The 24,003-nt window shown below is 38.4% G+C and overlaps 1 protein-coding gene across 1 annotated transcript in view; it reads left to right on the top strand.

Moving 5' to 3' along the window:
* Window positions 1-24,003, top strand: part of CYGB (cytoglobin) — a 66,307-nt gene that overhangs the window by 8,886 nt on the left and 33,418 nt on the right. The window contains exon 2 of the mRNA XM_034408567.3: window positions 23,403-23,634. Within this exon, the coding sequence (XP_034264458.1) occupies window positions 23,403-23,634 (232 nt within the window). The remainder of the gene's footprint in view (window positions 1-23,402; window positions 23,635-24,003) is intronic.

The following is a 24,003-nucleotide window of genomic DNA, read 5'->3' as shown; positions in this document are numbered from 1 at the left end:
AGTTGTCATTGTATTAAAAAATGAAAATCAAAAGCTCTTTTAACCCGTTTCTTTATATCTGTTCCGAGACATATTTCCATAACTAGCACCTTTTTCAACACTAAAGAAAATCAAACTTGGAAGGAATAGTTACTAGAAAAGTTCAGCCCAGATCAGACAGTGCAACTTCCCCAAATAATGCCAAGTATGATCAACAAACATGCAGGTGATTCTTCACATTTTACTCTGTAGATCAGGCCTGTCAAACTGGCGGCCTGTGGGCTGGATGTGTCACATGCAGGCCATGCGCACCCTGGCTCCGCAAAGGCACAAAACATTGTGATACATCACAATATGTCACATGATGTACTCGAGTTTGACACCCATGATGTAGATTATAGGATCTGGCACAATGATGACATCACAGAAAGAGGCCTTGAGTCGTATTGATTCTGCAAATCTTGCCAGAAGTTTCATTCCTGCTGCTGTTGTTGTACAAATAAACTTTTGCGGTCATCTGTATGAATAGTAGTAGACTTTGAACAGTGTTTGGATTCAGAGACCTTGCTAAATAGGTTTTTATTAACAGAAGTAAAACATTAGCACACACTGTGTGTGTGTGTGTGTGTGTGTGTGTGTGTGTGTGTGTGTGTGTGTGTGTGAGAGAGAGAGAGAGAGAGAGAGAGAGAGAGAGAGAGAGAGAGAGAGAGAGAGAGAGAGAGAGATCTGGCCAAATAAAGAGTTCTAGCTTCACATTATCTTCTGAAAATTAAACTGGATGGTTTCCATACTGTTAAAGTATAACCATATGTTAAAGAAGGAAGGACAATAATTACATTATTAATTACAATAAGAAGTAAATCAGGACTATATCCAGGACATTACAGATCAATCAAACAAATCACTGTTCCCAGCTAGATTGGTAGAAAGCATGATTAAACATATGGAAATATTAAATATGAAAGAACGCACTTTGCAGAAAAAGAAAAAGCATAGTTTCGCTAAACGACCTTTAAAATCTTGAGTGTAGCTCCTCTAACTTTCTTTTGCTTTGGTTTTGGATTTCAGTCGAACCCTACCTTAATTTTACATTCACTTCAAGACTTAAACTACCTATAAAAGAGTTCATACAACACACTAACTGATAGTTTATTTACCCATTATTTATTTGAACTAGAATAATTTAAATTCACACATCAAAACCAAACTCAGTATGTCTTAATGTATTACATGAATCATCAGGTAAATTAACAAAGCACAGAGTTAAATGGAAGGTCTGCATTCATGTGTAGGATATTTTTAAACATCAGGTATTGGGAGATGGCTGTGAACCTCATAACTTGTTCTTTATTCTCCTTCTCCTTCTCCTTCTCCTTCTTTTTGCTTTCTACAAGCAGTTGGCTGTCCCTTATTGGAAAAAATGGCAGAGCAGATTGACATTTGGGGTCTGAACAGTTTGGTTAATTGTGTGCCATCAAGCCAGTGTCAATTTTGTCTGTATCAGTGCCAAAGCAACTACATAGATAGATTCTCTCCATGGCAATTTGTCCCTCACCTGGTCTTTCAGCTCTTCCAATGGTGTGCGCATTGCTACTGTGACTTCATCCACCTTGCTGCTGATTGTCTTCTTCTCTCTCCTTCTACCTTTCATAGTATTGTAGCAGCGGTGTCACACTGGCGGCCAACCCAACCCATCCCATCCCAACCCATCCCGTGGGCTGGATGCATCACACACAGGCCATGCCCACTCCATGCCCAGGGAAAAAATGTTGCGATACGTCACTTGATGGCAACATAATCCCACAAGTTTAACACTCATGTATTATAGCCTTCTCAAGAGAACTAGGTCCTTACATAATGTGTCTGAAGTAGGATAAATTGACCTTGGTCATTTGTGCTTCAAGTGAGAACTCTGGGTTGATTTGTTCAATAATGTGTTGGTTTTCTTGGCTGTTCATGGTACTCTCATAATCTACTGTTATGCTCATAACCTACCATTAACTACATGCACCATGTACTTATCTATCTCTTACCCTCTTTCCAGAGAGCTGAGATTGGCATAAATAGCTACTTTGCACATTAATATGAAATAATATAACAGTATTACAATCTGATAAGAACAGGCTGGTGGGATGATGATAGAGAAACATTAGGAGGAAAGGGAAAAGCACACAAAGGCATTTTAATTAGAAAGATCCTTTTATCACTCCCTTTGCCGAGTAGCACTTTGAATCTACTCTAGCAAATGTCTCCACACCCTCATATTACAGCAGTTGTGGTTTAAAACGAACAGTACCTGTGATCACAGCTCTTATGCAGCTGGCCCCCTCCCTGTATTTCACAGCTGGATAATAGATCATCACTCCAGCCTGGAGAACTAGGTCATTTGAAGAAACTATTGGGAGGCATAGTGAGAGGAAAAGCACTCCAAATTGCATCTAGCCTGCCTTTGCAGAATTTGCTTCTCTAAATGACCAAGAAACCCCATTCCTACAATTTTTGGGAATATTTTTGTCTCTATTACTAAATCACTTCATATTCCTGAGAGCCAAAAATGACCTGACAAGAAGCCGTGTGAACCCCACTGCCCAAATCCTACATTGGGTGCAGCCTATCAAAATCCCGTTTGTCAGGCCCACTTTCTTTTCCAGAAAATGGAGCCTGAACATAACAGCCCAGCTCTTGTAACAGAAACTAGGGAAAGGAAGGACACCTCTTGGGTGAATGTCAAAAGGAACATTGGGTGCCTTTTAGAAGAATCTAAAACAGCATTCCAAACTCAGAAAACATTGTTGAAAAATTATGATTCAGATAGCAAGGCATTTCTGAAATCAAGATTTTGAACTTAGCTTCTATGCCACACTCACAAAATCACATGGACAGCTATACTATTTCCCATTTAGACCCCCACTAGTTTAAGAGAGATGGGGCAGTTTTGATGAGAATGGGTAAAATAGTGTGGTAATAATACAATGTGAATTAAAAAATCCATGGAGATTGTAATTTGGAACTTTATGGAGCATATTATTATCATGGTTGGCTGTAAAATCAGCCAGATGTTTAGATTGGATTTTTGCTCACCTAGTGAGTCCTTCCTGAGGGCCTAGAATAAACAGATGTTGTAGTAATACTAAAGATATTATTGCAGGATGTAAGCAGTTCCAAGTAAAACTGCATTTTGCAATTGATCGATGGTGATTTCATCAATGCTTATTATGTGTTCAAGTGGTGCTCCAGATGTTTTGGGATTGCATACAAGGCACCTATTACTATTGCTTCTACATTTGCATTCTTTTGCCCTAGTTATTCTATTCCTATTTTCAGATCTTGTTGCTACTTTGTCGTGCCATTGCTATTTTATATATGTATATGTGTGTATGTGTGTGTTGTGTGAAATTCCAGCTGTCAGTTCTTTAGCTAGTGCTGGCCTTCATATACATAAATTCTTCCCAAGCTAAGATGTTGTGATGGATCAACATAGTATATGTGTGGAAGCAGTGTGATCTTTTGTAAATAATAAATGAAAATGTTGTCAGTGGACAGATTTTCTAACTGCCATTCAAGATTTTTTGGTATGCACCCAGCATTTTGATAACCCCTAGGATCACAATGGCTGATTTATGCTATAATCTTTCAATCTGATTTTCAAATCTTGATGTTTTGTGATCTTTTCCAATTCCTTATCTTCTATTATCTCCTTGTTTTGCCACATCAATTATCCATACTTTTTTCTTTTCAACCCCATCTGGTGTAATTATAAGCCAAAACTTTATCAGTTGGTGTTTAGAATTCCCAAAATATTACTAGCCACATTCTTCGTATATTGCAAAGTTACCATGAAACAGACCAATGGAACTTGAATATCTTTATATAGATAATGTTATAATCATGACAAATACAAACGGGTGATATGCAGTGATATAATTAGCACAAATGTTCAAAATCAGGGGTCTCCAACCCCTTGTCCACGGACAGGCACCGAGCCTCATGTCCCAGAAATCGGGTCACGCAAACAAGCGAAGCCCCATCTGCAGGATGCAGGCAGCTTGCAAAACTGTGCCTCCTCCGGTCCACATAAAAACTCTCTCCACAGATCCGGTCCCTAGTGCCCAAAAGGTTGGGGGCCACTGTTCAAAATAATAGGTGGCTTCCATGAAAATCTAGAGAATGTTATGAAGAATGTTATAAGAATGTCAACAGTTATTAGTTTATAAATAAATTTTGTAAATTTTGTATGTATGTATTTTATTGTTGGCTGTTCACCGCCCTGAGTCCTTCGGGAGTAGGGCGGTATACAAATCAAATAAAAGTAAAAGTAAAGTAAAAAAGTAAATGGCCAATACAGAAGCCCTCTATCATCAACAAAGTGAACTGGGAACTGATGAAAAGGGTACATGTTATATATTGTTGTTCACTCTCCCCTGCAGAATTGACACATGTTAAGTTACAGATAAGATAGTAGAAAAATGTGATAATTTGATTATTTTGATAACAAATACTTGAGAAATTGCCATGCTTCTAACACACTTCTTAGTATATGATTGCCTTTAGTAGAGGAAACTCACAGGAATCTGTTTCTGTCAACAATCTGCCAAAATCAAGCAGACTTCCTTATACAAGGTCTCTGTCAGTCGTATTTGCCAATTATCAGTTCAAAATCTGTAAAAGTTGAGAGCAGTAGAGTTTATGGGATTCATCTAACTATGTTGCAAGACCTTGTGGAAGTGTTTGCATATTGCATATTGCATATTGTCATGTCCTGGTCATATCCTAGACTTATAAACTTTTCTTAAAATAAAGGATGTGTTAAAGGTCCATCTTCTCTCTTGGCATCTCAAATTTTATAACAATTATATTTTTCTACCCTTTAAGGATTTTAAGATGCAGTCTTTCTTTCCCTATTGAATTTGATGACAAACTTGTCATACCCTTTGAAAATACAGATTTATAAGGAACCTTCTCTCAGCCAAATACAGATTTATAAGGAACCTTCTCTCAACCAAATGCTTTGCTTTTGAATATACAATTCAATAGTTGTTTAGCATCTGTTTCAATTGACTTCTGTTCCATGAACCCTCTTATTCAGAGAAGGATGTGTATTAGTTTTTGCAGATGAAAAGGCAACCTTGAACACTTAGAGGTCCTCTTGTTCATTCTGTTGAAAGAAGCCTTAGACATCTACCCAGCTTGAAGTCCAACCTGGATTTCAGCACTCCTGTTTTTCACATATCTTTGAAAGTTCTTCCCAGTCAGATGTTATATGCAATTATTGCACAGCACTCTGTCCTCCATTATTTTTAAAAACCATCACAATTTCTTTGGGAAAGATATACTAAAAATAGTTGTTACTTCTAGTTCAAAATATTCTCAGTAGGTGTAGGCTTGTAGAAAGGCAGACTGTCTATTGCACAACAACTTGGTCTTCAAGCACATAGTTTTATCTACATATGCATCTGCTAAGAGATTTTATTTCTGGGGATGCATCTGGGGAAGGAATGGAAATAGGAAAAATGGCAATGCTGGCAAATCACAATAACAATGTCTCAACTTATCAAAATATAAGGGCAGAATAGGGAAAAGTATTCAAAAATAGAAACTATCCCTCTGACAAATAGACTAGACTAGCTAAGATATTTGATCAGCTTCTATTCTCCCACATGCTTCATGGTTGGGGTCCAGTATGAAGAGCCTGTAGTACAGTGGACTAAAGCACTGTTATTAACATCTGCTGCTTGCAATTACTGCAAGTTCAAATCTTACCAGGCTCAAGGTTGACTCAGCCTTCCATCCTTTCAAAGGTAGGTGAAATGAGGACCCAGATTGTAGGGGCAATAAGCTGACTTTGTATAAATATACAAAAGTATGAAGGCTATTGCTTAACACATTGTAAGCCGCCCTGAGTCTCCAGAGAAGGGCGGCATATAAATTAAAGCAAAAAAAAAAAAAAAAGTATTCACCCTTCTCACCCCAATTTTCTATTTGCTGCTCTATACCTGGTTGCAAATACATTAATCCAGTAAGGATGCAGCTCTCAGGAATGATTATTAGATGTTATCACTCCACAGGGAAAATACAACTATGTCAAACAAAGTGGTAACGAATTAGATCATGCTTTCCTCCCCCCACCCTGCAAAACAGACTTCCACATTCCCCATTCCTGTTGGTGGAAAGGGAGGGGGGGAGATCTTTGCCAATTTCCCTCCCTCCCTCCCTCTCCCCTCCCTCTTTTTCTCTTTGCAGACCCTTGCATTATTTCCTGCATGTTACTACAGAGCTCTTCAGTAATTAACAGAGAGCAGAAGACTGTCTTCAAAGTATGTGGGAGAATTGATGAAAATCATCTTAATTCATTTAAGGGAACATTGGCCCCATGAGGATGGAAATAATTCTTCCATCTGAGGCTGACAGTCCTGGAGCTAGTTCAATGCAATTTGAATAGGATAGGATAGGATAGGATAGGATAGCATAGCATAGCATAGCATAGCATAGCATAGAATAGCATAGCATAGCATAGCATAGCATAGCATAGCATAGCATAGCATAGCATAGCATAGCATAGCATAGCATAGCATAGCATAGCATAGCATAGAATTCTTTATTGGGCAAGTGTGATTGGACACACAAGGAATTTGTCTCTGGTGCATACGCTCTCAGGGTACATAAAAGAAAAGATACATTCAACAAGAATCATAAGGTACAACACTTAATGATAGTCATATACAAATAAGCAATCAAATCATGTTAGGAAACAGTCAATATAAATTGTAAGGATACCAGCAACAAGGTTACAGTCATACAGTCATAAGTGGAAGGAGATGGGTGATAGGAATGATGAGAAGATTAATAGTAGTGCAGACTTAGTAAATAGTTTGACAGTGTTGAGGGAATTATTTGTTTAGCAGAGTGATGGCATTCGGGAAAAAACTATTCTTGTGTCTAGTTGTTCTGGTGTGCAGTGCTCTATAGCGTTGTTTTGAGGGTAGGAGTTGAAACAATTTATGTCCAGGATGCGAGGAGTCCGTAAACTCTGTCATCCCCAGGAAAATATTTACTATTTGAAATTAGAGAGGAAACAACTGTTTGTCCTTTGTTGGACCAGGCATTTCAAGTAACTAGTTTAAATTTAAAAGGAGATAGATTTATATTTATGCAGCAGGAAAATCATTGGTACTCTGATTCCAAATCTGGTTTATGTCCTATTACTGTAATAGCAGTTCAGTGCTGAAAAGAGCTCCTTGAGAAGATTTGAAACTTAGAATGAAAAATGGAAAAGTTTGAATACGTACCACCCATTCACTGAAAACCCAACCGCAAGGCTATGTGAACTGTACTGCTGAAACCTAAGCTATCATTTATTAAGCTCAAATACAAAAAAGACGGCTCATTCTGGTTATATATACGTTATGTCATGTTTAAGAAACTTTTTAGAGTATTAAAGGATTTTTATCATGTCAGGGAATTTCAGCATTCCTTAACAGAAGCAGCTCAGCAATGTATGGCTTCCATGGCAACCATAGGCTTTTCTCAGTTCATTTTGGGATACCTATAGCAGGGCATATGGATAAAGAGGTTTTTGCTATTCTGGATAAAGGATAAAGATCCAAATATCCCGCAGTCATGGAGAGAATATTATCTAGTAGGGTTTAGAATTTTGGTGCTTTTATGTTGTACAGTAGTGGGGAATTTATAAGCAGAATAACTTCAGGGACTAATTTGCAGGGGATTCTCTACACACAAGATCTGGCAATCCTGTTGATTCATTGTGGGGGAGGTGACCCAGGCAGCTCACAGTCCCTCTGTAAATCCTCTGCTTGGTACACAGCTCAGGCATATGGCTACAAAATGTCAGGAAAAACAGAAAGCTGAATCTAAGCAAATTTAATATTCCATAAGGCAGTGTTTCTTAACCTTGGTGACTTGAAGAGGTGTGGACTTCAACTCCCAGAATTCCCCAACCAGCATAGCTGGATGGAATTCTGGGGGTTGAAGTCCACACCTCTTCAAGTTGCCATGGTTAAGAAACACTGCCGTAGGGGTCATCCCTGCCTTTGTTATATAAGCACAGTTTCCTCCTGCAATATAGGAAGGAAGAATTTCCTACACTTCTTGTAACAAGCTTGCAAAATACTTGTGCCCTTTTGGACTATTCACTAGGAAAATCAAACTATTGAGGCAGCCTGTTGACCAGCTTTGATGGATGTGTTTTAATTTGCTCCGTCCAAATACAGGAACAAATCGTTTGAAGGGTGGAGGCCAATAACATGATCTTTAAACCCATTTCCATTCTGGTTTTGAAAAACTGCCAGAGGGGTATTGACTAACTGGGTGTTAGAAACTATGAACGTTTCCTTGAAGAATGCTTATTTTATAACTCTTCTAAAGAAAACAGCTGTAAGACCCTTGATAATTATTATTCAATTTTCAAGCTTCCTTTTCTAAATAAAGTGCTCCAGTGGGCAGTGGCATCTATGAGATTTTTTGAATGAAGCTGATTATTTGGATCCTTTCCAATCTGCTTTCAGACCTTGGTTTTGTAATCGGAATAGCTGAGGTCAATTTGGTGAAAGATTTATAAGGAAAATTGGATAGAGAAAAGAACGTTTATTTGACAATATCCTTTATAGGCCACATACCAGTATTTCTGATATTGGTTCGGTTTCCAGTCAGCTTTCTATTTCATCATGGGTCTTCTGTGTAGAGCCCTAAATGGTTTGTGTCCAGGTCCAAAACAAAATGACATCACATCATCGTGATGCCATCACACAATGTAAATTATAGGGTTTGCCTCCATTACATAATCCATATCATATGTGCATGATGTCATTTGCCTCCTCTTGTCTTCTGTGCAGATGCTCATAAACCAGATCAGGGCTGTCAAACACGCAGCCCATGGGCCAGATGCGTCATGCGCTGGCCATCCCCACCCCCGGTTTAGCAAAGGGGGGGAAAGTTCCTATACATCACGTGATGCCACTATGACGATGTGAGTTTGACACTCCTGGACCAGGACATCTGAAAAATGCCTCTTACCATGCTCACAGGCTTGTAGTTTGCAAATGACATCCCTAGTTACATCTCCCATGATCTAGAAACATAGTTTGAAATACAGTATTTTTTTTTATAACAGCATCTTAAGTATGGAGCTCTCTTTCTAGGAAGGATGGTCTTAATGGTCTGAGCCTTGGTGACGCAGCAGACTAAAGTGCTGTTAAGTAGCACCAGCTGCCTGCAATTACTGCAAGTTCAAATCTCACCAGGATCAAGGCTGACTCAGCCTTCCATCCTTTCGAGGTAGGTAAAATGAGGACCCGGATTGTGGAGGCAATAAGCTGACTTTGTATAAAAAAGAACAGTGCTTGGGGGGGGCCAAAAGCCCTACTAAGCAGGTATATACAAAAGTATGAAGGCTATTGCTTAATGCATTGTAAGCCGCCCTGAGTCTCTGGAGAAGGGCAGCATATAAATCGAACCAATAAATAAATAAATAAATAACCCTTAATTATTATGCTCAGGCTGCAAAGACTATATCGTTCCATTGAGATTTTAAGCTTGCTTCTTCCTTCCTTGAGATCAGCTCTACATTCCTTTATACACCCCCACTGCCTCAAAGGATGCCTGTGGCAAATGTTCTGCATTCTTATCACAACATATAATTAATCCTTTAATAATCTAATGTTTTATTGTTGTTTTATCTGAATTTTTTAAAATATCCCAAATGACCAGTGGGGAAAAGAGATAATTATAAGTATGTGAAGGAGATAAATGTCCTATTTGATTTACCTCTTCATGCATTTTTTCCCCACCAAGTAAACTAGATAGTCCTCATTTTTGTCTGTTGCAGTAAGAGATGTTTCAAATATAGTGATATCCGAGAGGCTCGTGTTTAACTGCTCTAGGAAAGAGAGACAGGTTTTGCCATTGAGTCTACTCCTTTATTAAGAACACTTCACTCTGGACAAAAGGGTAGATTAAGCTCAAAGACTCTAAGTGGAAACTGCTAGTCCAGGCATTAACCAGAATCATTATTGTCTTGCGTGGAGGACTTCCATCAACGAGTTGATAAGCAACCTGTATACAGATTAAATAGAACTGCAGATTTTCTCAGCTTTGTGACTAAGTAAAATTTGCCTATTTTCCCCTAATAAATCCCTACTGATTACACAGCCTGACTCCTGAACAATAATCCTGAACAATAATCCTGAAATAATATGGAAAATATAGATAATCTGAAAGCAAGATCCTCGTGCAGTGCTAGTTTGGGATTTGACTAGGTATCCAGAAAGACACTCAAATTTTATTTTACTTCTGAAAACTACAGGCTGGAAGCCAAAAGCAACCAAGCAGCATTCCCTTTATAGCCCACAGAACCTTTCAAAGTAAATTGGACTACAAATGACAATTCTGCCCTATTTGGGGGGGGGGAATGAAACACCAAACATACCCTAATATTTCTGAGGTTCATATTCCAAATATGCTATGCCACCCAAATCCTGCACAATCCAACTGGGTGTGGGTGCACTTCTGCTATACTGGAGCCAAAATGAAAATGGCAGCATTAGATAGACCCAGTAAGTGCTCAATCTTTCCACACTCTTTTTGCTATCTTTCATCAAGAATGAAGCCCAGTGATTCCCTTCTGGAACGATGGCATTGACCTGTTGTGGAAATGATGCTATCCCTGATATCATCAAAGCGACAGGAGCTGCATGAGGCAAGCTTCCTAATACCCACTTCTTTCAAGCTCTCCAAGATGGTTTAGATATTTCATTGGGTTCAAGACAGAATGGATGGCAGCTGCATCCAGACATTTTTCAATGCACATCCCTCTACTCCTGATGCTGAAACTGAGATTTTGGCTGGATCTGTTCAGCCATACAGCTGATTGGCGGGGGGGGAGGTATTTTTCTGATATCTAACCTTCAAAGGAGTTATTAATTAGCCTGAGCTCAATAGAATTGCATTTAATAGATACATGGATAGATATATTAGCAAAGAATAAATAACATTTCTGGCAAAATGAACAAGATCTGAATAAGTGATAACTTCCTTTTGTAGGAGAAATCTTCATGAGAAACAGAATATCTCCTCCCACGGGGAAATGCTTGATTTACATTGTTTTCTTTCACTAAAACAGTGACAAAACAGGCCAGCCTCATATTTGGCAATGTGTTCAAAGATTGATGTCACTGACAAGGAAAGCAAGGCATCGCTAACTCCCATAATTGATGTTTGATTAGAATTTCTCATTAAAAATAGCAACAAAGCTGTTTGCTTTTAACTATTAGAGGAAATTTAGTATTAGGAAGTGCTTGTTTACCTAATAAGAAATAGCCAGTCCTTGTCCTTGTTATTGTCTTAGTGTAAATATTTTTAAGGCAAGCATATGCAGCTGATTTGGAGGCAGACTAAGTCACACTTTAGTCTAATTAAAATCATCGGGATATTACTCATGGTTAGGTTCTCCCCCGATATAAATGGAACCTACCGTAATTTCCTGTAGTGTTAAGAATATTCATCACTATGTGGAAATTAAGCAGTGGATCGTCTGCTACTTCCAAAATCCTGCCAATTTATCAAATGAGGTAGCATACAAGGCACATTTTCTCTTATTTTTGTAATGATTAAAACAAACAAACCAATAAACAAAACTCTCCCATTGAAAACCAGAAGAATTCAACATGCCAGCCCACGGCAAGTTGGCCATGGCAAGTCGTCCCATTCCATTTACTCAGACTCACCAATGATCACATCCTGTGACCTCTTGGGGGAACGGACAAGCTTTGAAACCAGTGGATCCAAAGCTAGTCCCCCTCACTTTTGAGCCCACTGGTAGGAATGCAACTAGTAGCAAAATTAATGCTGATGGAGCTTTTCCACAAGTACAACTGGTGCTTTCAGTGAGGACATTAGCCTAGTGCAACAGATTTTCTCTGCTAGTAGAAATTTCTCTTCCAGCTTGTAATGCTGTTACTCAGCAGATTATAAGGGTTAGTATTTCTCTTATTCTGGATTGATTTTAGTTTCTTTAAAAAAGGTGCTTTTTCAGGAAGCAACTGGACTTTCTTCTTTTTTCTTTGAAGATATTTCGCTTCTCAGCCAAGAAGCTTCTTCAGCTCTGACAGGATAGTGGGGAATGTCAGAACTGTCAGAGCTGAAGAAGCTTCTTGGATGAGAAGTGAAACATCTTCAAAGAGAAAACAAGAAAGCCTCCTGAAAAAGCACCTTTGGGACAACCATGACCTGGATGACTTAGAATCTCTACAGACTTTTAGTTGTAAGAAAGGAACTTATTTCTCTGTTAATTGATGTGGCATAAATTCTGATTACCATAAACCACAGCCTAAAATGCCACATGTAAGGCTTCAATGAATAATGATGGAAGAATTATTATCCAGTCAGCACAGCAGATAACTGTATGTATTGATAACTAAGAAACATCATATACAGTAATTGTTTCATAGAAGGTTAAATATTTTGAAATAGTTTTAGATTATGTAAACTCTGTGGATTTAAATACCAAGCAGTTCCAGTAATGTTGGAATATGATAAGTTTCTATTTCTTCTCTCTCTCTCTCTTTGGCTTAATTTCATATTTATTATGAGGTTTTTCTTTGCCGTGCAGAAACTGTGCAGAAACCCTTTAGAAAACAAGTCACTGGTAAATGATCAGGAAAGGAATGAACTAATATTTTAAAGATGTAAATATCTAACCAACAGTATGGCTTCTCAACCAGTCTAACATTCCCAAAACCCAAACTGGCTTTAGATCAGTTTTTCACAGATCAAAGCTGATTTATATTCAGTAAACATGTGGTGAGAGACATGTGACTCCAGGCTTCAGAAGCCAAATGCTTATATAAAGGAATTGGTGCAAGGGGGCAAACAGCAGAAGGAAAACTGAAATTCTGTTTGAATGATTAATTTGTATCCTTAGGTATATCTTATTCACTTTTTCTTACCTTATTCATTTTAATGTCTTTACAATATCTGGAAAGTCCTATAATGCAGTACTGTATAATGGTTATGCTATTAATATGCCAATAGAGAGATCTCACTTGGCAGTAGTTCTCACTGAGTAATTTGGGGCCAGTCACTTTATTTTCGTTCAACCAAATTCACATAAAGAGCCACTTCGATGTAGTGGTTAAGACCCCAGACTAGAAACTGGGAGACTGTGAGTTCATGTCTTGCCTTAGGCACAAAGCCAGCTGGGTGACCTTGGCCAGTCACTTTCTCTCAGCCTTAGGAAGAAGGCTGAGAGAAACCTGAGAGAAACCAGAAGTGGCAAACCACTTCTGAAAAACCTTGCCAAGAAAACTGCAGGGACTTACCCAGGCAGTTGCCAGGAATCAACAATGACTGGAAGGCACAGAAGAAGAAGAAGAAAAATCACATGATGGTTGAGATAAAGATAAAATGAGGGCTGTTGGAGGAAAGATGTAATAATCAAACAAATTATACTATTTCCTTATTGTTTCCTGGCCTAGAATAAAGGTATGATGTATCTCATACTATACACATCTATTGAAGCTAAAGAGATGGCTTGTGAAATCACAGAATGAAAAGTCAGATTTATGAAACAAGGGATATTTCAATTTCTGGCCATAGCCACAGGAATAATGAAGACAGAGTGAATCTCATGGCCATTACCTGGGTTTCATGAAATAGATTGCCTATGATAGTTAAAGGACTATTGAGCACAAGATTCTGTAAGATTGGTAATTACTTCAGAACATAGCAGTGGCTTCTGCTCTTTGAGGTGAATACCTCTGAAAGCTTTTGATCAATCAAAGCAGGGCTTCTAAAATCAAGAATTATGGAAAGGACAAGCAGTTGCCTACATAAGGTCAAGAGCAAGGGCTTAGTGCTCAGACAAGAACTGAAACAGCAGTCCTTCTGTAGCTAGATTGTCCATGTTTTCTCTACCATTTGGAGACTGGCATAAGAATGTAGGGAGGAGGGGGAAGAGGTGGAAGCAATGGAAGGAAAGAGAGAATCTATAGCATTTTTTCCTGTATGTTTAGAGAGGCTAGTAGATCAAATAAGAGTAATACATATTTTAATTTGTCAACAAGATAATAGAGATATAGATCTTGTCAACAGATTACATGAAAAAACAAGAGACGCTATGTGTTTAACTTTCACCAGCTTCCCAAAATCAATGGGTTTTCTCAATATTAGTCCAGTGCTCCCCAAAATTGGCTAGTTTGTTCACTAGAGATTGGACCCAAAGGACCTGAGTTGTCTTTTTCTGGAGTAATAATATTAACCATGGTATTTACAATCGGTTAAGGCCTAGTCAGCTGGATTTCTACTGCCACTTACAATGCAATGTTAATCTTTGGTTTGTTCAGACTCCTAATTAACAAGTTTCACTGTGATTTATTTATCAGTTACTCATTACTGGAAACCATATTAGTACAGTTCTGATAATCAAACATTGGAAAACCAGCATTTTCCCATTTTTGGTATGCATGTTGCATCATGTTAGGGAGTATGATCCAGTCCAGACTATCAAATTAAACTATGGTTTAGAAAATGAGCATCAGATCTAAACATATTAACTGTTTTCCTCCTTTATATAACTCTAGAGACTGAGAATTTTTACTTGCCTTCCGATCAAACTTTTCTGTCACATATAGAATTAGAAATCAGCCAACTAATCAATGAGGCAGTGGAAAATGGGAAAGGACTCCAAAATGAAAAGACACATGTTGTGCTACGACTTATATTATCATCCATCACTTCTGCTTCATTAGAGTATAGCGATATCTATGGGGCAGGTGGGTGGGAGGCAGATGATAAAGCTTCACATCAATGGAATGCAGGTTCCACATTTTTATAATGTATCATGATGTCACATACATGTATAAAAGGGCAGATCTTACGGTACTTTGTAACAGTATAATCTTGTGGATGTCTTTGTTATGGCATCTTGGAGGGCCTTGGTGACTTGAATACTGTTTTTTCCTGTTAATTTCTATATAAGAAACCCCTATAAATTAGAACACTGGATAAAAAAGAGTTAATCAGGTTAGATCTCATCTTGAAATTCATGGAATTTATGGAAGTAAAAATCTTCACACTCCTCCTTTGTACCCCGACAGGGAAGACTAATACCCAAGTCCAAGGTTTAAAATGCCTGAAAAATAGTTTATACAATCACTGAAAACAATTCACCCTCTCACTAGATTAATCTGATCAGCAATACTTTTTCTTAATTTACCCTAGACCTTGTTTTATGTCTGCCTGGTTTTATTTTTAAATATTTTCCTTAAAAGAAATAGATAAACATAAAGCTCCTGGGTAGCAATCTTTTCCCCCCCAAAAATGCCTTTGTCTTGGCATAGACATTTCTGAATAATAATAATAATAAAAAGTGGCTTCTGATAGCCAAGTCCTTTTCCCAGAAATATGCTCATCCTTCCCATCTTCTCCATCCCAAAATATAAAAGTAAGCTGAGGAGGCAGGAATGGTGAGGAAAACTGCATCACTTTGTTCTTTGGCAAAATATATATTACATTTTGGAGAACAGTCCTCCTGACTAGTAGCCATTTTGTGAAATAACTGGTCAAAGGTTCTCAAAATCCCAAGCATACCTATGGTTTAAGAACCCTGGGAGCCTCTACTGGGTGTGATTTTTTTAATATTGCTATCTTAAGGAATGATTAAATTTCAAATAGGGCTTACTAACTCTTGTCAAGTTATATCGTCCCTGAAGCTTCCTTTACTTATTTTCCTGATCAGAAGTTAGAACTGCTGCTGGTAATAAAAATAGTGGCTGTTTTACAATTCCGTAATTGTGGAGTTTTACAGTATTTATTTAAAGAACAGGCACAATCCGGCAACGTTCCATTAATACAAACTGTGTATTTTCTGAGAAATTTATTTGTTATCATGCTGGACGGTATCCACTGCGCACATTGAAATAAAATACTAAGCATCACAATTACTGAATAGTTAGAGCCGTGTGTTGTTCTCAGGCCATTAGTCATTTATGAGGAAAATTATTTTCTTTTAATTATAAAAGCCAACAATTGCATAAGGTTCAATCAGATGAGGATAGTTGTGGATAATATTTTGACATCATAGGAAAATTCTCCCGCTCTCTCTTAATTGACGTAACTGTGGAAACAGAGACCCCCTTTTATGAACAAACAAGCAAACAAATGAAAGACAACTCTTTCCTCATTTGAAATAAGGCTTTCTCCTCATTAGCAAAGCTTTTATAAATATTTTTCATCCAACTAGTCCACAGTTACTTCAAAACAATGTTATTTTATTGATCCTTATTATCCTATTTATTTTGATGTCATTGTGTCAAAATAAGTGTTCCCTTAGGCAGGAAGCCAACTGGGTGACTTTGAGGTAGTGATTTTTTTTTCTCTGGCCTCGGAAGAAGGTATTGGCAAATTATTTCCAAAAAAATTGTCAAAAGGAGATTTGTCCATGTAGGCATCAGGAATGATGATTGACTTGAAGGACCATCAACAACATACACATATATGGAGAGAATCAGAATACTCCAAAGGGCTTAATTTTATACAAAACGGGCTTTAGTATAATATGCATAAAGACATGCCTTTGGCTCTTATTTGTGGTTAAAGATTCTTGTTTTAAGGTGTTCATGTGTTAAAATTTACTCCATTTGCTCCAAACTCCAGATTTACTAGGTTCCATTCTAAATTAACTTATCAGGCTGGCAAATGTATTAATGAACCACCAAGAACACTCCCACCAACACTGACAGGGCAAATCACCGGTATACAAAAATAAGAGCAAGCCCCACTCCCTCCTAGCACTGATTATGTTATCTAGTTTGATAATGAAATATCTGCAAGAAGACCACCAAGCTCAGAGAGAACCAAGAATCTCACATGGCAAATATATTTCATAAGTAATATTGGAAAGATTACAAGGATAATAAATATATACCACATTGTTTAATATTGAGATCACTTTTCCAGCATACTGAAGAGATTTCATATTTCAAAGACATACAAACTGAAAACATATTCTCAGCCTTACTAGAAATATTTCCGTTGAATACAACCATTTCTCAAATTCTGCTGTTAAGGAAGGATATAACAATCCATAAATTTAAGATATCTTTCCTTAGCAATACCTCCTTGTCCAACAGCACAGTTCTTATCTTGGGTCCTATTTCTTTCAGTCTGGATTTCCCAATAGATACAACCAAATAATAATAATTTGGATCCTGAAACAAATTAACCAAATTCATGAACAGAATAATATTTTGTTTGCCCCACTCACAGTTCTTAAGAAGCCAATCGGATTTAGAAGTGCTCTCCAATTTTGAGCACAATCATATTTTTGATTCAGGAAGGCCTGAATCAATTTACCATGGGACAATTTAACAATTCAATTTAATTATTTAAAATAAATTTTAAAAATTATTTTAATTTTTGTCATCACAATTTATTCTGTCCCTCCTTTTGCATCTTTTCTTTAATGATCCTTTTCTACCATTTCTTTGATATTAGTGTAACTCTTGTCCTACAGCGAGTTTTTCCATGGTAAGTTGGCCGCAGCAAGTTGACCATGGCAAGTTGACTGTGTTGAGTTGGCCATTGCGAATTGGCCATGGCAAATTGTCATAGACCCTTCCATTAGCTATAGAATTGCACTCTTAACTATAGGATTATAATCTCAGAAACAAAACCTATGTCCTCAAAAGGCCAAGGGAAAAGAGATCTTTTTCAAAAGACATCTTGTACACATCTTATCAGCCGTCTGTCTCAAAAGACAGCAGAAGATGCTTAAAAGGAATTCATAAGATAAGCAGTTCCATAGAATTCATACTTTGACAGCTGCCTTTTATCAATTTTATTTGTCCATGTTGTGCAATAGCAAGTGTTAGATCTGCAAAGCTTTCCGGTAGCATACAATAATATTTTTGTTGTTATCACCAAGCTTTGGATTCACACAATTGTTTTCTTCCATCTTGGTGTGATTTTTTTTTCCCCATGGGGAAATCCATGTGTAAGCCAAGCTGAAAGATAGTTGCAATTTGATCCTCACTCCCAGCTATTATTCAAAAGGCTGAGGGCAGTGGTGAAATCCAATTTTTTTTACTACTGGTTCTGTGGGCGTGGCTTGGTGGGCATGGCAGGGGAAGGATACTGCAAAATCCCCATTCCCTCCCCACTCCTGGGGGAAGGATATTGCAAAATCTCCATTCCCACCTCACTCTAGGCCAGCCAGAGGTGGTATTTGCTGGCTCTCCGAACTGCTCAAAATTTCTGCTACCGGTTCTCCAGAACCTGTCAGAACCTGCTGGATTTCACCCCTGGCTGAGGGTTAATTAATCAATTGCATGTATTCCTTTACCACTCATCTCTAATGATTCTTGGAGGTTTGTAGCAAACATAGCTGAAATCCATGGGAAGCCAAAATCCATGGAGCAGATTAATAAAGCACACCTGCAGAATGTATTTTGAAGGGGCTTTAACTCTGACAAACCTGGCTTTGAGTGTACTTGCTTGTATAGTCAAAATACCATACTTCATACTTAGGAGGGAATGTCAGAAAGCACACCTTTTTCTTTGCAGAAATATAAATGCATTAGAAGGGAAGCCTCTTAAAAGTGAAACAACATTTTAAGGAGGATGGAAAGTGAAATGTAGCCCTAGTGGACAGGATAGCAGGAAAGTCCTGCTGTAGAGATGGGGGAGGGCGGGTGGAGGTGGGATAGGAAAAACATAATGGAGCATTAGAATCTAAAATGCTCAATACAGAACTGCAAAATGTTGCAGCTCCTACTTTTATGTACTTTTATTAGTGGTGGGTTCCTCCCGGTTCGGTCCGGTTCGGCCGAGCCGGTAGCGGTGACGATATCACGTCACCGAACCGGTTCCCCCCCCGCCCTCCCACCCACCCACGTTATTCTTACCTTTTATTTGGTCCCAGGCCCAATCTATTGCTGCCTCCTGAGTCCCAGCTGATGACTAGAGGGAAGAAAACTGTTTAAACTCTTGCCGCGGGGCTTCAAAGGGCTGTCCTACAGCTGATCAGTGTTAAAAGCAAACAAATGAGTCGGGTTGTAAATGCGAGGACTGGTCGTAAGTGTGAGGACCTTCCAGAAATGACTCTGACCAGCTAGCCACGCCCACCTAGTCACATGACCTCCAAGCCACACCCACAAAATAAGCCATGCCCACAGAACCAGTAGTAAAAAAATTTAGAACCCACTTCTGACTTTTATGTATCTGTATGCATTCCTCACAATCAGTATGTGCTGGGCTGGTTTCTTTCCTATTTAAAAAGCAGATAGCAATCACTCAATGTAACTTATTTAGTTTTATATTACATGCTTTTGGGAGCACATTCTATAAAACAATCACATTATATCACATTAGGGTCTTTTAACTCGGTCCTCAGCTTCTTTCACTATGTCCTCTGCCTTCTTTTTAAAACTTTTTAACACCAACCCTTCAATATGGCCCAAGACAAGAAATAAATGAAGCTCTGATTTATATGGATGCATTCATATAAATCAGCATGACCAGTTAGGAAACCATAATCAATAAGGATTTATATAAAATTCATTTCTACTAATATATGTGTACAAAAGCAGGTTTTAAATAATAGCCATAATTTACATAAGAAAAAGCACAGCTCTTATCATAATGACTAGGTGACCTGTGTGTCTGCTTTGTCCAGATCGTAATTGTTGAGTGTCATTTTCGGAGCTCCTCATTCGCCCTTTTTTTCAAGGCCTTTTAATTAGACTTACATCGCACACTCATTCAGACAGAAAACACTTTCAAAGAGAGGATGCATTTAGTGAAACCCGAAACATTGTTTCTGCAATGTATAGACAGAAATGAAAATATATGTTAGATTTGCTGTCCTGAGACAAGAAATCTGATAGTAAAGAAAGAACAACAGGGACAAATATGTTTTACATATGTGTGTTTGTGTATTATATATATTATAATATATATATATATAATTTTATATATATAATATATTTATTATAATCCTCACTTAGCAACCACAGTTGGGACGGGCAAGTTGGTTATTAAGCAAAATAGTTGCTGACTTAATTGTGCTAATGATCTTACTGCAGCTACTCAGGGCTGTCTTAATGCATGGACCTGATGGGCACTTGCCCCTGGGCCCGACAAGCATAGGGGCCCCATATTAATCTGTGTAGGTTAACCCTTTAATGCACCTTGTATTATATAAATACAGCAACTGTATGGCTTACAGAGTATTATTGTGTTTTTCAAGCCTCGTGTATTGTTCAAATGTTTATCAGGTTGATTAGTTGTTGCTGCACAGCAGGTTTTTAATGTTTCAACACCGATTTTGTTGGAAGTGCCAATAAAATAAATATGTTTAATTTTATCGACCGTTTACATTTTTATTCCTGTGAGTAGTTATCATAGGGGCCGCAGTACACTGCTTTGCCCGGGGCCCATAATGCTGTTAAGACAGCCCGGTGCAGCTTTCCTTTGCTTTACAGATCTGCCAAGAGTCAAAAATGCAAGGATAGGTTGCAAAGTAACTTTTGTAATTTAATAACCCAGCTGAATTCTGTATCTCTAGTGAGGAGTAAAATTAATCTAAGCAGCTTGCTTTTTGTAACATCTTGCTTGCAAAGCTTTTCCAAAGATTTCATATTTTTTCTGCCATTTTTGGCTCATCCTAATTAAGATATTAGCCACAATCCTTTGGCTTTGACTCCTGCTCTGCCTTCTTTCCTCTTTTGTAACACATCAGTTATTCTACTAAGATATCAATCTGGCATCCACTTTGTCTCACTTGCTTGGCTACCTCTTTTTTGGGCAGGCTGCTTTGGGACCATCTATCAGACAGCTGCTTTTTGACCCTGGGGGGAAAAAATGGGTGGAATCTATTGTTGCTGGCAGAAATAAGCATTGGACAGGCCTGTACCTGAGTATTTTGCAGAGAAACCTAAGAGTGAGACTTAGTTAACAGCAGCTTTGACACACATTTCAATCAGAATAGAGAATAGGGACCTTGGAAGTCTTCTAGTCCAACGCCCTGCTCAAGCAGGCACCCTATACCATTTCAGACAAGTGGCTCTCAAGTCTCTTGAAAGCCTCTGGTGATGAAGCACCCACAACTTCTGAAGGCAAACTGTTCCGCTGGTTAAGTGTCCTCACTGTCAGGAAGTTTCTCCTTAATTCCAAGTTGCTGCTTCTCCTTGAGAGAAGCAATCTTCCCTCTATCAAAATCAACTGGAGAGACAGGCATTTGGACTGGATCAGAAAGAAAATGAAAGAATATTTAAAAGGCGAAATAAAGCACTTAATCCTTCCCTTCCTTGCCCCCCTCCTGCCCTCTGTCTCTCACCTTTCCCATCCTCTTGCTTTCCACGCACTCTTCGCACTTCAGAACTTATTTTAGGCAGGCTGATGAATCCCAGATGTCTAACGGAAGGCAGCAGGAGATACGGTTATTCCATTTGCGGTTTCACACGGCTTCCCTGACAACCTCTTGTATGAGACCGGCCAAGTGGGAACAACCTAATCAAGTGAAACCAAAAGAGTCGGATGCACTGTCATGGTGTGTGGGTGGAGGAAACAGTCAGTATCAAAAACAGCCAGGTGGTTTTGTTTCCCCCTCCCCCCCACCTGTCTCCGGAGTGAAATTGGCCTACTAGGAATTTGCTTGAAGAGCAAACTGTGCAAGCATCAGGAAGCAACTCTCAAAGCCATAGCGAATATACCTCAGGCTGCCATTCTATGCCACATGGTTCAAGGCTTTTGAACCTTTCTGAAGACAAGATGCATTTGGGAGTAGAAGGGGAGAGCTTGACTGAAATTCTGATTCATTCACATGCTAATCTTTTCCCAAGTTTTCAGCAACGAAGTACTCTAGGTAACGGTAGTCCTTATCCTATCTCTCCAGAATTGTTGGGAAGGATAGAAATGTCTCATTTCCCCACCCCCCACCCCAGTTTGAGTTTCTTGGGGGGGGGGGGAAGCAGAATATGAGTATAATTAGTACATAAACCCCCAATATTTGTGTTAAGTTTATGTTTTACCAATAAAGAAATAATGGGAGACTAGTATAGATCTATTTCAAGCGATTTAGCTCTCATCAGCTAGCCATACTATTCTGGGATTCGAACCAGGGCTTAATAGCTAAATAGATTAGAGGTAAATTGCTTGAAATAGATCTATACTAGTCTCCCTTTATTTCTTTGTCTATAAAATATAAATTTAACACAAAAATAGTTTGTCGCGTAAGCAACTGCCTGCAAAGGCTCCTAGATTGGGGCTGAAAGGCAAAAACGGAAGCAATATGCTCCGTCCCATAATTGGGTAGACAGTTTGTCCTGACAGTCTGGTCCCACCGGGAAAGAAAAAAAAATATTAAAATCCCCAATAGTTCATTAAGAAAGTGAACTAGACTAGTGTTTCAACCAGTTCAATGGTATTACAGCTCCTATATATGCATCACTGAAAAAAAATTGGAAACAAACAGAACAAAGGGTTGGGTTTTTTCCTCCCCCACAAAAGCACAGTTTTGCATGAACCAAATGTTCTCATCATTAAATTGTGATATATTGGCCCACCGCCCTTGTCCTCTGACTGGATGATTTAATCATTTATATTGTTTATACCATTTTTATTGCTTACACCATTTTTATTGTAAGTTACCATGAGGCTAATATGAAAATTTAACAACACATCCAATAAAATAAGTGAATAAATGAATGCTTGGTAGAGTTTTATGCATTGACTTAAAAATGAGCTAAAGGGATAATCATCTCTACAGAAACTTAAAGTATCATCCTGGGGAATATATTGACTGAAATAAAAGCACTAGGCTTGGTTTAAACTAGCTGCAATAGACAGGCAGATTTTTCTTGATGATACTCAGTGAAAGGAAATGATAAATATGGGAGATATGCATTCATCCTAACAGTTCTTCCACATAAAATTAGATTTACTTTTTACTTCCACAGTCAAATCACTTGAAGTTCAGGCTTCTTCCAGTTTTAAAATGCTCTGTTATAAAATATTGCTTCATTGGCTCCCCAAAATTCCTTAAAAACAATTGACTTTTCTGCTGGCATGATTACAATTCATCTGAAAGCTTAACTTTATTTATTTATTTATCAAGAACGTTTTAGGTAATTTATATAAGTATAAGCATGAATTGAATACATAAAATAGATACAAATAGAGGAAACATTAGGACAGGGACAGTAGGCACGCTGGTGCTCTTATGCACCAGCATAATTATGGTGGAAGCTGCCCTAATGATGTGAGGAAAAATGGCATCCGGGTCTCCCTCTTGAAATCCTTACTTTAAGGATTTCACTTCACTTCCACTACTCTCTCCTCCCCACCCCAAAACACATTGTGACATATTGTTTTCCAAACTAACTCGGTGCTCTTCTCTTTTTGGTATTGTGCAGGTTTTTTGTCAACTTCCCATCTGCCAAGCAGTACTTCAGCCAATTCAAGCACATGGAAGATCCACTAGAGATGGAAAGGAGCCTGCAGCTGCGTAAACATGCCAGGAGGGTCATGGGGGCTATTAATAGTGTGGTGGAGAATATATACGATTCAGAAAAGGTCTCCTCTGTGCTAGCTCTGGTGGGCAAGGCACATGCTGTCAAGCACAAAGTCGACCCTGTCTACTTTAAGGTAAGGGCAAAATCATGTCCTTGAACATTGATAAGAAAACCCCAAACCAAATAAAGTAGACATAAAACAGTAATATTCACTGGCTAATAGGTCCTTGCAATTTCCAATTTGGTTCTTTATTATCTCAAAATAATTAAGTGATGTAGAATCTCCATCTAATTCACGGGTGTCAAACCTGCACCATCACTTTGCCATCACGTGACGTTTTGCGATGTTTTTCCCATTCAGGGAGCTGGGGTGGGCATGGCCTGTGCGTGACACATCCAGTCCGTGGGCCACCAGTTTGACACCTCTGATCTCATTCTAATAACAGAATCTATACATCAGCCCAGTCGGGCTTCAGGCAGGGGTACAGCACAGAAACGGCAT

The sequence above is a fragment of the Pantherophis guttatus genome, chromosome 2 (assembly GCF_059756535.1).
Source record: "Pantherophis guttatus breed Tessera chromosome 2, ASM5975653v1, whole genome shotgun sequence".
Classification (NCBI taxonomy): domain Eukaryota; kingdom Metazoa; phylum Chordata; class Lepidosauria; order Squamata; family Colubridae; genus Pantherophis; species Pantherophis guttatus.
This window is presented reverse-complemented; position numbering and strand designations above follow the sequence as displayed.